Below are 15,474 nucleotides of genomic sequence, written 5' to 3' on the forward strand. Positions count from 1 at the left end.
TAATTGTTTAATGTGAATTTAAAGATTAAATATCTTTTTTAATCAAAAACTTAATATAAACATTACAAGGGTATAACGTGATAATAAAAATATAAGGCGTAAGTAAACAAAAGGTGTCCAACCTATGTCCGTTTTTTAGTTTAATGCCTAACGTTTATTTCGTTCCAGTTTATTGTCTAACGTTTCAATCCGTGACTTAAAATGGGTCAAGCTTTGACGGACCGTTAAGTTTGGTCGTTAACCCATTAAAAATGTCACCTGACATATTTTTTTAATATTAAAAAATGATTTCTGAAAATAAGAAATGTGTCTAATGTCTATTTCGTTCCAGTTTGGTCTTAATGTTTTTCCCTCTCTTCCCCTTCTCCACCATTTTTCTGAAATTGAATTCAAGAACTTAAGTTAGTCTTGCACATACATATATATCCACCAATTAACTTTTCGTAGTTCGTTTACTTCAACTACTTCCCACCTTTTTTGTTGTCCGTTTCCTTGCTCTTCTTGAGTTAAATCGTCGTCATTTAACTTGTTGTTGTTGCTACCAATTGAGCTCTTGCTCATGCTTTCTTTATGAGCATTTCCATTTCATTTCCAAAACATACAATCATACAAAACAAACCAAAATAAGAAGAAAAACCATCAGTTTTAGCTGGTTCAAAGTAAATGAAAGATAAAACAATGTTAAGAGGAGAAAACTCAGATTCAAAGCCAGAAGGAGAGAAAAAGACAAAGATAATGAAATTGGTTTGATGGAAAAGAGGGGGGAAAAGGGAAAAAGAGTGAAGGAGAAGATAGTGAAATTGATTTAGGATTAAAAGGTAAAAAGTTAAGGATTTGATGGGAAATTAATTTATTATTTTCATAAATAAATTTTTAGTATTAAAAAATATGCCAGGTGTCATTCTTAATGAGTTAATGGTCAAATTTAACGTTCTGTCACGCTTGAACCATTTTGAGTCACGGAATAAACGTTTGACATCAAACTAAAATGAAAAAAACGTCATGTACTAATATGAAAAAAGCATAGGTTGGGCAAATTTGTATACTTCAGCCAAAATATAATGTAGCGAAGCCTTGAATCTAGGTATTGGACGGTGATCCGGTGAAGCTGGGAAGCATCATTTATGAAACAAGCAAGCAAATTAGAGGTGCAACCTCTATTTAAACCACCTAACCACTGCACTCAAGTGTTAGAATTCACTCACCAATGGCTTTCAAAGCTCTGCTGCTGTTTGTATTGCCCACTTTTCTGCTACTCTCAACAATTGTGTCTGTATGTCCTCATCTCTTTACTCAAACCACCAAATGATATTTATTTGTCACTCATCTTTTTCTTTTCTTTTCTTTCTTCCCTTTAGGTTGCTTCCAATGAAACTGGAGAGAAGATTGAGGTGCTTTTATCAACTTTACTTCAATGCTTGTCTTCTTTGTATAAGAATCTTAAATGTGCTTCTTTTGATACATTAGGCTAATTAAGTTGGTAGTTATTGCTTTACTGAAATTCTTGCGTATCACTCTTCAGGTCAAGGTTGTTGCTCCGGTGAAGCCTCCTACTCTAGCCCCACCATGCAAGGTCCCTACTTCGCCATATACGCTACCAACTCCGGCACCGCCAACCAAGGCCCCTACTCCACCATATAAACCCCCAGTTCCTGCACCACCAACCAAGGCTCTTACTCCCCCATCTCCTTCACCACCACTCATGCCCCCTACTCCAACACCCCCATCAAAGGCTCCAACTCCACCATATAAGCCCCCAACTCCATCACCAGCACCCCAACCAAAGCCCCAACTCCTATGCCTCCAATTAAACCCCCTACACCACTATACAAGCCACCGACGCCTACACCTCCTTATAAGCCACCAAATCCACCATTGCCACCAGTTAGGACAAGAAAGGGTAATTTTTGTTTTAATCTTTTCGCCACTTACTACAGTTAAATCTAACATCAGCTTTTCCATAACTCGGGGAACTTTATCTTTGATATTTTTTTGTTCCAACACTTGTTGGATGGCAGATTGCATCCCATTATGTAGAGAGAGGTGTAAATTACATTCAAGGACTAAACTGTGCTTGAGAACATGCATCACATGCTGTGATAGATGCAAATGTTGTTCCACCAGGTACTTATAGCAACAGAGAAATGTGTGGCAAGTGTTAGACCGACATGACAACCCACGACAATAAACCCAAATGTCCTTGAAATACCAGAGGATGTTTTCTTATATGTAATAGCTACAAGCTTGGTGTAATATGTTTTGTGAGAATGGTTTTCTTTTAATCCTATAACCTATGAACTTGTCAAAATAGTTTTAATTTATCATATTTGAAGATTTAAATATTGAGTTCCCTTCTGGCTTCTGTTCTCGTAATGAAATTTTCTGTTCCAAAATTGGAATAGTATCTGTATGCAAAAATTGAAGTTCAATAATCCCAATAACTACTAAACTTGGATGGAAGAAGCCCACCGTGGAAGCTTATGCCTAAGGTCCATTTCTGTCCCTACGAATACAATGATTATTTAAGTTGAAAAAAATATTATTTTGGTATTTTTTTTAGAAACACAATCTTGGTAAGATTCTTAATTAACATTAAATTTTAGTTTTAATCCTAAAACCTTAGTTTCACATAATTAACTTTCATCATTAATTAATTGAAATGATTTATTTAATTAATTATACTATAAAATCAAGTTAATACGAATTAAGATATAGATATTAAATCACAAATACAATATAATAGTGGGAGCCTCATATCAAAAGAAAATCTAATTATTGACTTCTAAGATGTATTGTCATTTTTCCAAGATGAGATACCGTAATTTTGACTGCACTATTTATTTATGTATTTATATATTTATTCATATATGTATTTTATTTTATTTTTATTTTTAACTTTTTAACTGTAGATATCTTTCACAAAAATTACTCTTAATCTAACGGTGGACATCCTACTACTCTAACTCCCTTACTCATTGTATATGAGAATACGATTTTGTTGATGTTGTTGCGAGATGTATTATGTCATGAGCTGAGACAGTAATTTTGGCTTCACGACAGAGAAACCAAAATTAAGGGAAAAGATGGATGTAGGTGGGATCTTGGGTAACAGAGACTCAAAGCAAGGCAAATTGAACATACCCAGAAGACGAAAATGGGTGAAGCGAAGGGAAACATGGCTGGTTATACTTGGTGTCATCCTCCATGCTGTTTACATGTTAAGCATCTTCGACATCTACTTCAAGACTCCCATTGTCCACGGCATGGATCTCGTCTCCCCTCGCTTTTCTGCTCCCGCTAAACGCCTTGTTCTTCTTGTTGGTAATCCCTTTCTCTTCTTTCTCCTTTTTAAGTTTCTAAGATTCGATTTTTTTATACAAATAAGTCTTTTTTATGTTGGGTGATTGATAATGAGAAATTACTTGTTGAGCTTGCTGCAAATCTGGAAATTTAGCTTATTAGAAGTAAAGAGCATTCGGGGTACGTTAGTTATTCCGCTTTGTACTAAAAAAACTAAGTTTTGATATGAAATATGAAAAGTTCAATGGTGTCCTGTTCATGGTAATTGTGATGCATCAACGGTTAAGGTTTGGAACTTTGTGTTTTCCTCAATTGGTTAATTCATCTTTTAATGTTTGGTGTAATTGCTATGCTTTGGCTAAACTATATCATTGCAGCGGACGGTTTACGTGCTGATAAGTTTTTTGAGCCGGATTCAGATGGGAATTTTAGAGCACCCTTTCTAAGAAGTGTGATTAAGAATCAAGGTCGATGGGGAGTATCTCATGCTCGGCCTCCAACTGAGTCAAGACCTGGACATGTTGCTATAATTGCTGGCTTTTATGAGGACCCTAGTGCTGTTACAAAAGGTTAGCATTTTAAGCATTGTTTAATCACCTTGGTGGAATTGAAACAAATTTTCCCCTTTCTCAAGCTTTGTCATTTTGGGTGCAGGATGGAAAGCTAATCCTGTCGAGTTTGATTCGGTTTTCAATCGTAGTCGGCATACAATTTCTTACGGTAGCCCTGATATTGTTCCAATATTTTGTGGTGCTTTGCCGCATAGCACTTGGGCTACATATCCTCACGAGTTCGAAGACTTCGCTACTGGTCTGTTTAAAATTCTGTGAAAGGCAAATTTCTCTTATAAGTTGTGAAATCATTCTAAAAGCAATGAAGTAAGCTCAATGTGAAAAAAATAATAAAAAGGGTTCAGATCAAACTATTTTCTATTGAACTTTTAATTAAATACAACTGCTAGTCATTTTAGATATTTCTTCTTTGCTTCCAATCATACCTAATTTATTTCTAGTCCAGTTAGATTACACTTACATGAAAATACTATATGTTGAGACCTTGCAAAAGTTCAAACTATATTGTATCAGTACTCTTATATACTTGGCTTTCTTGAAATCCTTAGATCATGATGTTCACTAATGTTTGTATTTCATCTTTTGTGATTTTCTCTCTTGTTCAATGCTTATTCCAATTGATGTAAATGCAGATGCATCCTTTTTAGACGAATGGTCTTTTGATCAATTTCAAAACCTTCTGAATAAGTCTAACGAAGACCCAAAGTTGAGAAGGTTACTTGAACAAGATAATCTTGTTGTATTTCTGCATCTACTTGGTTGTGATTCAAATGGTCATGCACATCGTCCCTTTTCATCCATTTACCTCAACAATGTAAAGGTTGTTGATCATATTGCTGAACGTGTTTATAATCTTCTTGAGAATTACTACAAGGACAATCGTACATCTTATATCTTCACGGCTGATCATGGAATGAGTGACAAAGGTTGGTGAACTCTTTTATATACTTCACCTTAATTACTTATGTTATCTTGCTCTAGGCTGTATGAATGAAAATATTTTGATATGACACCTAAGCTTGAAATCTTATTCGACGTAAGGTACTAAGGTGTGTCTACCACTAGGCTATACCTTGGCCATTGTAACATGTAACTTCTTACTAGACATCAACTAGTTTGCTACTCCTTGGTCCTTTCTTCTTGCATTTTTTTAATTTGATGTTTCTAATTAAAGATTCTAACATGATTAGCCTTTGATTACTAGGAAGTCATGGGGATGGGCATCCTACAAACACGGATACTCCTCTAGTTGTTTGGGGAGCAGGTGTAAAACATCCCAGGCCAGTCTCTGAAAAAGAGCACTCTGATCATGTTCTTCGTTTTATTGATCAACATGTGCATGACGCACCAACACCTAAAGAATGGGGCCTCGATGGAATTGAAAGAGTTGACGTCAATCAAGCTGACATTGCCCCCCTCATGGTTGTTTAATCTTGATAAAATATCAATGTTTTGAAGTTTTTCTTTGAAACATGTTTAACCCACATTGAACTGACACACACTTGAATTTTTGTGGCAGTCAACTCTTCTTGGTTTGCCTTGTCCAGTCAATTCAGTCGGGAATTTACCACTAGGTTATGTTGACATGAAAAAGGTGAGTCCAAATACTTTTCATTAGAATACTTCTTTGCCATTTGTTATGGACTTGGATGGTTTTTTTACCCTCTAATATATGGACTAATGATTTTTCAGTGCGACTAAACAAATGTTCATTATAATAAATGTGTGGAGAACTAATGAAACTTTCCATCATTTAATGTTCAGGAAGAAGAAGTAGAAGCTGTGCTAGCTAACACAAAACAGATTCTAAACCAGTTTCTGCGCAAATCACGTATCCTTTTCTTATACTAATTTTATTTCAGTGCAATATGATTCTTATTTCCCCAATAATTCCTTGAAAAGAACTTATTGCAAAGTAAGATAATTTTCTTTCTCTAAGGTTTGTTCCTCTTGAAATTTAAGCTTAGTTCTGTGGGCTCAAACTTTGTGTATTTACTCAGCAATACTCTTTTTAAACTTTTCTAAGCATTTATCTGATTCTGACCAATTAAGATCTTATTCGCTCTTATCTACATGTTTTTTATTCAATTGTTGGATATTCCATTTGATTGTTAACATGTGGAAGTAGTTACTGGATTATGGTTTTTCTTTTCATAATTCCTTTCTTTGACAAACTTAGATATCAAACATTCACATTCACTATATTTCACGCCTTTCAAGCCACTTGCGCATTATTCCTCCATGTTGAATCATATTGAGGATTTGCTAAATGCTAGAGACTATAAAGTTGCCATGCAGCTATCAGAAAATCTAAGAAGCTTGGCACTGCAGGGGCTTCATTATTTTCAAACTTATGATTTGCTGATGCTGATGACAGTAATCACTCTTGGATATATTGGTTGGATGGTCTTTCTTGTTCTTCATGTTCTTCAAGCTTATACTTCATTTTCCAGAGATATATTTATGGAGGAAGCGGTTCATCAGAAATTTAATACAGGAAAAGTAATGCCTATGGAATCTTAACCACTTTTAAACTTTGCAATTACAAAGGAAAATTTAAATAAAATCAAATGAAAATGTTTTTTTTCACGAGTTTTATGAAGTTTGAAGCTAAAAGGCCTTATGGTAATTTAGTTACTTAAGAATTACCGTATATCTTAAATCTAACAAGAACCAAATTGTGCTCCTGTTTTCTTTGTGCCTTTTTCGGTTGTGCTTCGTTTAATATATTTATTTCATGATTGGTTTCTCTCCTTGCTCCTTTTTTTTCCATCAAACATGCATTTTCTAGGAACACGAAAACTGTTCATTTCTTCCAGTTAGTTGTTACATTCTCACATATGAAATATGTCATCCTATACAGCAGGCTCAGCTATTTGGGTGCCTGTTTATGGCAGTCGTCAGTCTTCTACTATTTCTGGAGGGGACCCCTCCACTTTACCATGCATACTTCGCCATGACGGTATTTCTCTGGACGCAAATACTTGATGAATATAAGTTTATAAAAGCACTTTGGAGACACTTAAGTGGGAAAAAACCGGACTTTGTCATTAAACTTCTGGCCATTGGTGCGGTCTCACTGATCATTCTTGAGCTCCTGGTATGGTAGTTCAACATCCTTTTGTTTTTGTTATTATCAAGTGAAAGTTGTGTTCTAAACCACTTTTTATGGTACATTGTGCAGGTGCATAGCTTCACTGAGAGAATACTCTACACTTGGTGCTTCCTTGTAGTTGGACTTATAGCTTGTATATATCTTTACAAGTTAATTCCTTGGAGATCCGGAATTCCAGTTTTTATTTGTCTCGCTTGTTGGTTCTTGTCTCTATTTACTTTAATGCCTGCAGAAATTCCTGATAATAATAAGTTGGTGTGAGTTGCCTTCCTTGTTCCGCCTTTATCATGATTTTTTTCTTTTATTTAAAGAAATGTGAAATATTTTGGCAAAAGACAGTTTTCTGGAAGAGGATTTAGTAGAACGCCATAATCATTGTGATTTCTTGGTAATAGTCTAGGAAGTAGATCGTGCTAGATGAAAACATTCTAACCTCATAATTTCCAGTGTGTGTTTCTTGAGAGTTAGTGTTTAGACGGGATATTGTAAAGGCAAGTGTCATTGAACCAAAGTGTGATCTTATAACCATCGTTTCCACTCGAATTAATCTTATCAAATCTTTATGCCAAAAGTTCGATTCCTTATATATATTGATAAAGTTTAATTCCTTAGAATGAAAAGAAATGATAATATTAGCTATTACAATTTAAATGATAATACTTGTGCCTTATGGAATTATGCAGAATTGCTAGTGGAGTGATGATTGTCGTAGTAGGATTAACTGCAAAATGGCTTGACCTGCATGCTGCTGGGAATAAATGCTGGTACGGCATCTGTAATCATGAAAAGAGGCAACCAGGTTTCCAATGCACTTTCAATTACAGGTAGGCAACATATCCCTCTACCTTTTTGCTGGAATGATAAGCTCATGTCTCATCTTAACAGAATCAAACATAAATGCTTTTTTTACTGCTTGATATCAGGCTCTTTTGGTTGGGTTATCATTGGTGATGGTGTTTTTATCTACCTCTCACAGAACAAAGAAGCAAGAACTACACACAATACACCAGCTGATGAACTGGTTCATTGCTGGTATACTTTTATTGTCTTCTGTTTTCACTAAATTTTCAGGCTCGTCAATAAAGCTATTTTTAAGGCATTGACCATTTATAATGTTATAAGAAACTATTTTTCTTAACTTGAATTGGAGACCTTTTTAAGGTCATTTTCTCCACATTCGGCTGTAATACCTTGAAATGCTTCATTGTTGGGTCTCCACATGTCAAACATGTGCATGAGGTGCACATGGTTAGCATATTTGATTAAATGGCTGTAGCCTGTAGCCACTGAAAACTATAGGTTTTTGTTAAATTCCCAAAAATAAGTGGGACTTTCTTTAATATGTATAATCAACATCTATGTTATTCAGACTTGGGTGTTAGTATCATATACAAGTATGTTTCCAACATGGGTATATTCAATTTCTTTTTTCATGAAATGGGTATATTCAATTTCTTTTTTCATGTTTTTCTATGTATTTGGAGGGGCATATCCTCATATCTGTATCCAGATATGCAACAAACATGGGTGTTGGACACATGCACTTCAAACAATGAAGAGTCGTATTAACATTGTGTCCCATATACATCTATTGGGTGTTTCATTATCAAATCTTCCATTGATCTTGTGCTTGCCAATGGTTGCACATCGACTGACTGCTTAGAGTATTGCAAGTTGCTACTGCAGACTCATTAAGTCATAACCACACAGATTACATTGAATCTTGTATTATAAAAACATACATTATCTTCCATCAAAGGTTCCCCTAATTTGTTTTTCCTTTTTTGTAGGTTTCTCGATGGTTCTCCCATTGTTTTCAGAAAATGGCCTCTTGTCCAGACTCAATTCTATATTTCTTGGTTTTGCACCACCATTCCTTCTACTATCTATTGGGTAGATCTCATTTTAAACTCGTGTCATCATGGTGCTCGTTTGACAATATTCTACAATTGAACAATATGATGTATGTTATGATTTTCCCCCTTTGTTTTGAAACCGTACAGATACGAAGCTGTCTTCTATGGTGCACTTGGTCTTGTACTAATTGCATGGGTTTTATTTGAAAACTCACTTCTTTACTTGAGTAAAGTGAAAAATTCTTCTGCTTCAGGGAAGAATTTGGAAGCAAGTGTCTCACTTGAAAGCAATGATAGATATTTGCAGCTGTCTGATATGAGAATTCCGTTAACCTTTGTGAGTCATCTTTCAATACATGTTCTATTGTTCTTCATTATTTGCATATGAATTTGTTATTCATGTATTTCTTTTGAGGAGCTGTGATTGCTATAGGCACTTTATGTTACTCGTACTCTGAGTTTTGATACTGGCATGGTTAAAAGTTCTTATTTTTCCTTTTATTTAGAGGATGTTGGAGGTCATATCCCCATAAACATGTGTCAAGCATGAGTATTTTAAAAGTCGGAACAACATAGATTCACTTAGTTTAGAGGATATTAAAGTTTGTAATCTTGGTGCTGATGGATTGTCCTTGGTAGATGGTTTTATTTAACGTGGCTTTCTTTGGCACTGGAAATTTCGCAAGTATTGCTAGTTTCGAGATTTCATCTGTCTACAGGTTCATCACTGTTTTCAGTGTAAGTCATGGTTAAACCACCAATGTATCTTTTATGATTTCTTCTTGGATCCCTGCTGAACTGATTTACTTTCAATTGCAGCCCTTTCTGATGGCAGCACTCCTTATCTTCAAGTTATTCATACCATTCCTTCTTGTCATGTAAGTATTTCGGTTTCAGAAAGATGTCAGATCGATCAATGATGCTTCGGTGACACTGGCTTCATGACCATTGTTTTTCAGCCATGCATGCTACTTTCCTTTTGAATCTGTCTATGGGCTATTATTAAATTTGATCTCTGTTTAGTCTTTAATCATTGCACGTTATCTTTAGAAGCTTCATTGTGGCTTCATAACTAAGGTGACGTGTTTAATCTCTGTTTCCCATACAAAAATGCAAGGTGAAATTTGGTTCGTATCGATATGTTGGGAGTATTATTGATTTAAAACTATAATAATTTTTGGTGAGCAATTGAGGGTTTTGCTTTTGGAATGTAGAAAATGCTAAAGACGCCCCTTTTCATAAATAATGTTCTCAATATCTTAGAAATTATCTTTTATTTTCTCATTTGTTGTTTTATGTTCTTTGAGAAACACAGATGTGCATTCAGTGCAATAACCAAACTACTTAAAGTTCCACGGATAGGGTGCTACTTCCTCGTTATTCTGTGTTCAGACATGATGACCATCCACTTCTTCTTCCTGGTATTAAGACATTTTCAGAAATAAAGTTTGTTGCAGCTTATTCTTTTGATTGATATTTTAGCCTCTTTTTAACCTTGTTTTGCTTGAAAGTAGAGGAAATTATGTGAGATCACCTCGTATGTTATAGTTATTTCCTGAGGACCTCACCGATTCGCTATTCGGGTTGTTAACAGGTGAAAAACACGGGGAGCTGGATGGAGATTGGTAATAGCATCAGCCATTTCGGAATCATGAGTGCCCAAGTTGTGTTTGTGCTGCTACTTTTTGCTCTCACAAATATATACACGAAAGACATTGAAATCAGATCAGCTAGTCGAGATCCTCGAAAAGTAATGTGATTGGTGAGAAACTAGAGCTCGTTGGAATTATAAAGAGCTAATCAAATTTATTTGCAAGGTGAGATCTTAGACTTTCAGACCATTGATGCAAGCCATGGATTTAAACTTTGTTTCTTGCATTTCAAAATTGAAGTTGATATGAGAAACATTTTGACTCTTCCCATTGATGCAAGGTCAGCTTTGTATTAACAGACATGAGAAACATATAGATTAATGGGATTTTCCACCTCTTCCCATTCATTGATATGAATCATTTTGACTCTTTTAAATTGAAGTTGGCTTGTTTTTCTGATGTACTTTTTTTTAAAGATGGGTTTTAGTCATAGATTAATGGCTTGTTTCTATTCAAATTATTAAAAAGTGGGCATCATGGGACCTTCTCACAAAGGAAATCTCTCTATTGATCAAAAGGGTCAAATTTACTTATTGGTCGTTACATTTATATACTTTATAGATAACAATCATGATTCTAAGACCGACAATAACATGCATAAGGACTCGGTTTATAAATCTAGTATTGAGCAAGAAGGGGATATTATTCTCTCTCTTACTCCATTTTACACTCTTCAAATCTTCATAAAAAACGATTACCGACCAACTATCATATCTCCATCGGCTGTTATTTTGAATCCAAATTAAAATGAGTACCTCCTAGACTTAATAACCACATTTTCCATCAACAATGGCCCTTACATTTGTATGTCGTGCATCAAACGTCACCATAGACGCCTAAAGAAACTTAAACGAAAAGACGTTTACCGCTGACTAAAACCATTATCCAATTCCTTAGCATCTTCTCTGATGCCGACATTCGCTTTTTTTTCCAAGTCGTAAATTCCAGGAAACTGCTCTTGTCTACTTTATATGTTATAATAATATTATACCATTGACTTGCTCAATCAAAGGTCTCCTCCAACAATACTAATCAAAGATCAAAATCAGTGGCAAACAAAATGAACCAACACCTGTAAGTAATCACTTTCATTCTTTTTTTTTCTGTTTTGATTTGCTTAACTTTGTTTATAACTACAGATTCTGCAGTGGGTTAGAGGTTGCTAGCTTCATTGTCAGCTCTGGGTTGCTCAGACTTTCCTGGGCTAAAATCTTGGATTGTTATGTGGGATTCAACCAAAATGAGCCAAGAAATTCTGGGTTTTCATTAAGATGGAAATGTTATGCAGAAGCTAATGTTAACGTCATTGTTTTCATTACTTCTCCTATTTGTACCAAATCTCACCTTCAAAACTCAAAAGAATCGATTCCTTCTACGGCTAATAAGGAGAGTTTTCGAGTCTTTGAATTCCTCTGCAACAACGGCAACTCTTTCTGTATCCATAAAGCAGCAATTTCCCTTTTTGATGATCACTTTGACGAGCTCTTGCAGTTGAAAACTCAGGTTTGGTCTCTTTCTGATACTTGCTTGTAGTCTTTGTAAAGATTGGATCAAGTGTACAACCCACATTTTGGGGTTACTTCAAGTTTTCAGCTGAGTCAAACAGCTAAAATAGTTGCGAGTTCCATACAAGATGAAATGAATCTAATTGGTACATTTTGGGGTTACTTTTAAGTTCAATGTTTAAACTTTTGCATCTACTTCAGGCTGTAACAATTTCCATGTTAATAACAATCTCTAATTAATGCAGTGTGGAAGGAGTGCCAAGCCCTTAATTTTAACAGGGAATTCATTAGGGGGATCAATTGCCTCACTCTTCACCTTATGGGTGCTTGAAAGTCTTGATATATCGACGGTGAAACGGCCCCTCTGTCTCACGTTCGGGTCACCTCTCCTCGGTGACAAAGGGTTCCAACAAGCCATTTCACAACATCCTACATGGAATTCATGTTTCCTCCATGTTGCTGCAACAAGCAAAGACTCCATCCCAGGACTCTTCATTGTTCCATCCCATTATCTTAATTCCGCGATTGAAGCTTCTAAATACGGTCATTACAAGCCTTTTGGTACCTTTCTTTTATGCTGTGAAAACGGATGTGCTTGCTCTGAGAACCCAGAAGCTGTCTCTGAGGTACTGATGCTGTTCAGAACGGAAGCTGCTGCCAACGAAGAACGGACGATCGATGTTTATGGCAGGATAGTTGAACAATTCGAGTCAGTGATAATCCGTCAAGGCATCTCACAGCTTGGTAAGCCGATGTTGAGTTCGCTTCAAGCTGGAACAACCTTGCTAATAGAAGCTATTAGAACACGAAAAGAACAGGTAGATCGAAGTTCTTTCTATTGTATGGAATGTTGTTCCGATTCTTCATTTCTCCATATTCGAACATCTTACATATACAGTAGTCCAAGTAGCATAGCTTATAACTGTCTATAATCTAACTTTGTAGAATCATCAGCAAAAAAGCAATGAATTGGACAACCTGATCAAGAAACTGGAAGAATTGGAAGTGACATGTATGTTGAACAAGAGGAAGGTATTTGACCCTGCAAAGAAACTAAATGACATGAAAATAAAAATGGCATTTCTAGAATGGTATAAGAAGTGTGACAAGGTTAAAGAAATTGGTTACTATGATTTTTTACAAGAACCGGTCAGCTCGATCGGATCACGATATCACCAAGCACAAGAAATTCCTCACGAAAAACTGGGAAAAAATCGTTGCCCAAGCCGAGAAAAAGCCTCAGAAACAACTGGTTCACCTTGAATCACGGTGGCTGTATTCCGGTACAACATGTCGGAGAATGATCGAGCCACTCGATATAGCGGACTACTACCGAAATGGCGGAAGGAACTATGTGACTAACGGCAGACCGCATCATTACATCAAGTTGGAGCAATGGTTGGAAGAAGACGAGAGACAGAGCGGGGTTTCAGTCGACAGCAAGCAGAAACAAAGTGTGGATGTTATTCTAACGTACGATTCTTGCTTTTGGGCTCAAGTCGAAGAGGCTCGAATACGCTGCAAATCAATGGAGGCTGTGGATATCGAGTTCGAAGAGAGGGAGTCTTCAAGGCAGAAACTGAAGGAGTTTGAGGCTTATGTCATGGAACAGATCAATAAATCTGCGGTATCTTCTGAGATTTTCTTGAAAGGTAGCAGTTTCATGCAATGGTGGAAAGAGTATGAGAAGATAATGGAGCCTGATTACAATTCACCATTGACAAACTTCGTGAAGAACAGTAAATTTCTGCAGTATGGTAGTGGATGCTTGACACTCGATTAACAAATACCAGTAATAATAGTCTTAGAGTGCATGGAATGTAATATTACCGGTGGTATAAAAGATTATCAGAGAATAGATTATTGAGAATGTTGTATTTTTTATTTGGTTGGTTTAATAGGAATGTAAGATTATCGTGTTTGGTTAAAGGAACAAAAGATTATTGGAATGTATATTTTACCAAATTATCCTTATTATATATTTATTTTTTTAACAAGTACTATAATATTATTATAATTAATTTATATATTTTCTTTAAAAATTTTAAATTCATAAAATTTATATAATTTTTTTATAAAATTAAAAAGAAAAATAGGTTTAATGAAAGAGTAAAATTTTATTATAATCCTTGAACTTCATATAAAATTCTAATTGTAGATTTTTTTTGTAAATCTAAAATAGATTAAAGATAAATTTTTAATTTAACCTTCGTAGAATTTTTATTATTCAACGACAGACAGAAGAAGGATAATTTTGAAAAAAATAAAGGTATTTTAATCCAAAACGCCGATATCCTAATAATACCTAAAGGAAGGGATAATCATATTCTCGATAATAAAATATTACCGAGAATAAAATTACCGACCAACCAAACGAAAGAATGAATGAAGATTTCATTATCCAATAATATCTTAGGCCGTGAATCAAACGGCCCCTTAATAGATTGCCGTGAATAATCTTAGAATGCTACAGCTTTTGGCTTCAACGAAGGTCTATGTTTTCATTCTTTTTGACGTGACCGTGTCCAACCTGTATTCAAATATGTATGATTGTAGAATTATGATCTATTAAATATACAATTTTTTTTCCAAAAGAATTAAATAAATCAGAATTCAAATAATATGATTGACATCAGTTTAATGTAATGTGACGTAAAACACATGAAATTTACATTTGTTATAAGAAAGAAGAAATGGTAAAATGCTTGAAGTACAGCCATTATTTTATTGCATAAAACATTGGAAGAAGAACAAGAAAACAACGATGAAGATGGCAACAAAATGAAAGGTGATAGATGGGGACAAGATGTAGCTGTGTTTTGAATGGGGAATATGAGCTGTTTTTAGTCTACACATCCAATTAACCCACCTTTCAGTAGGGACCAACATGCACATGCACATGAAAACACTACCACACACCTTTTTTCTAAAAAAATTAAAATATTATATTTTTTGGGTTAACTTCTTATCTTTTTTTTTTTTATTTTGTTTAATTGATGATGACATCAATTTTAATACTAATTATTGACTGTAAGTGATTATTAATTTTTTTGTTTTTTTTATATTATTTTATTTATTTATTTTTCTTTTTGAGTTTTTTTAATTTTAAATAAAAATCTATGTCTTTGTGACATGTTTTTCTCTACTCTTGTGACATTGTTTTTACTTTTGTGGCACGTTCCTTATGGTTTTTAGTATATTTTTAGCATATATCTACAATCATGTTGGTGCTCGCACAAAGATCCTCACGATATTTATTTTCTGATTGATTTGTCAGTGGTCATGTATTGTCGATGCTCGAGCAAAGTTTTTCTTTTAGTGTTGACGTCATTCTAAGATTTTGCTTTAGTACGGATTTAATATTTTTGTTTTATGTGTGTTTGTTTTGTGACTATTGTTCCCAATTTATCTATGAATGTGTTATAATTTAATATTTTTCTATTATTTTTATTAGTTAATTGCATCATACGTCTT

General features: G+C 34.8%; 3 protein-coding genes across 4 annotated transcripts; all 3 read left to right on the top strand.

The window, feature by feature from the left end:
- The first annotated feature begins 1,178 nt into the window (after positions 1–1,178).
- Positions 1,179–2,099, top strand: LOC120121749 (uncharacterized proline-rich protein-like). Of its 2 annotated transcripts, XM_039141041.1 has the most exons (6): positions 1,179–1,267; positions 1,359–1,391; positions 1,523–1,573; positions 1,622–1,669; positions 1,733–1,900; positions 2,019–2,099. In XM_039141041.1, the coding sequence occupies exons 1-6, from the start codon at positions 1,208–1,210 to the stop codon at positions 2,076–2,078; spliced, it is 420 nt and encodes a 139-aa protein (XP_038996972.1). In that variant the 5' UTR covers positions 1,179–1,207; the 3' UTR covers positions 2,079–2,099. The 2 variants fall into 2 exon arrangements, with proteins under 2 accessions (XP_038996972.1, XP_038996971.1); XM_039141040.1 differs by having other exon boundaries at positions 1,523–1,669.
- A 940-nt stretch (positions 2,100–3,039) lies between these two features.
- LOC120121741 (GPI ethanolamine phosphate transferase 1-like) lies at positions 3,040–10,852 on the top strand. The gene is made up of 18 exons (XM_039141035.1): positions 3,040–3,321; positions 3,678–3,869; positions 3,955–4,110; positions 4,505–4,798; positions 5,077–5,294; positions 5,392–5,466; positions 5,637–5,703; positions 6,052–6,374; positions 6,736–6,972; positions 7,057–7,244; positions 7,671–7,804; positions 7,903–8,019; positions 8,778–8,880; positions 8,991–9,180; positions 9,483–9,581; positions 9,663–9,721; positions 10,159–10,264; positions 10,438–10,852. Exons 1-18 carry the CDS (start codon positions 3,084–3,086, stop codon positions 10,600–10,602), a joined length of 2,961 nt encoding a protein of 986 aa, XP_038996966.1. The 5' UTR covers positions 3,040–3,083; the 3' UTR covers positions 10,603–10,852.
- Positions 10,853–11,469: 617 nt separating this feature from the next.
- On the top strand, positions 11,470–13,885 carry LOC120121751 (senescence-associated carboxylesterase 101-like). Its single transcript, XM_039141042.1, is given in 5 exon segments — positions 11,470–11,569; positions 11,635–11,998; positions 12,246–12,818; positions 12,946–13,134; positions 13,136–13,885. Coding segments are annotated over 5 exon segments (1,788 nt in total). The 5' UTR covers positions 11,470–11,555; the 3' UTR covers positions 13,784–13,885.
- The last annotated feature ends 1,589 nt before the right edge of the window (positions 13,886–15,474 follow it).

This window comes from Hibiscus syriacus, unplaced genomic scaffold, assembly GCF_006381635.1.
Source record: "Hibiscus syriacus cultivar Baekdansim isolate YM2019G1 unplaced genomic scaffold, ASM638163v2 tig00110379_pilon, whole genome shotgun sequence".
NCBI lineage: Eukaryota > Viridiplantae > Streptophyta > Magnoliopsida > Malvales > Malvaceae > Hibiscus > Hibiscus syriacus.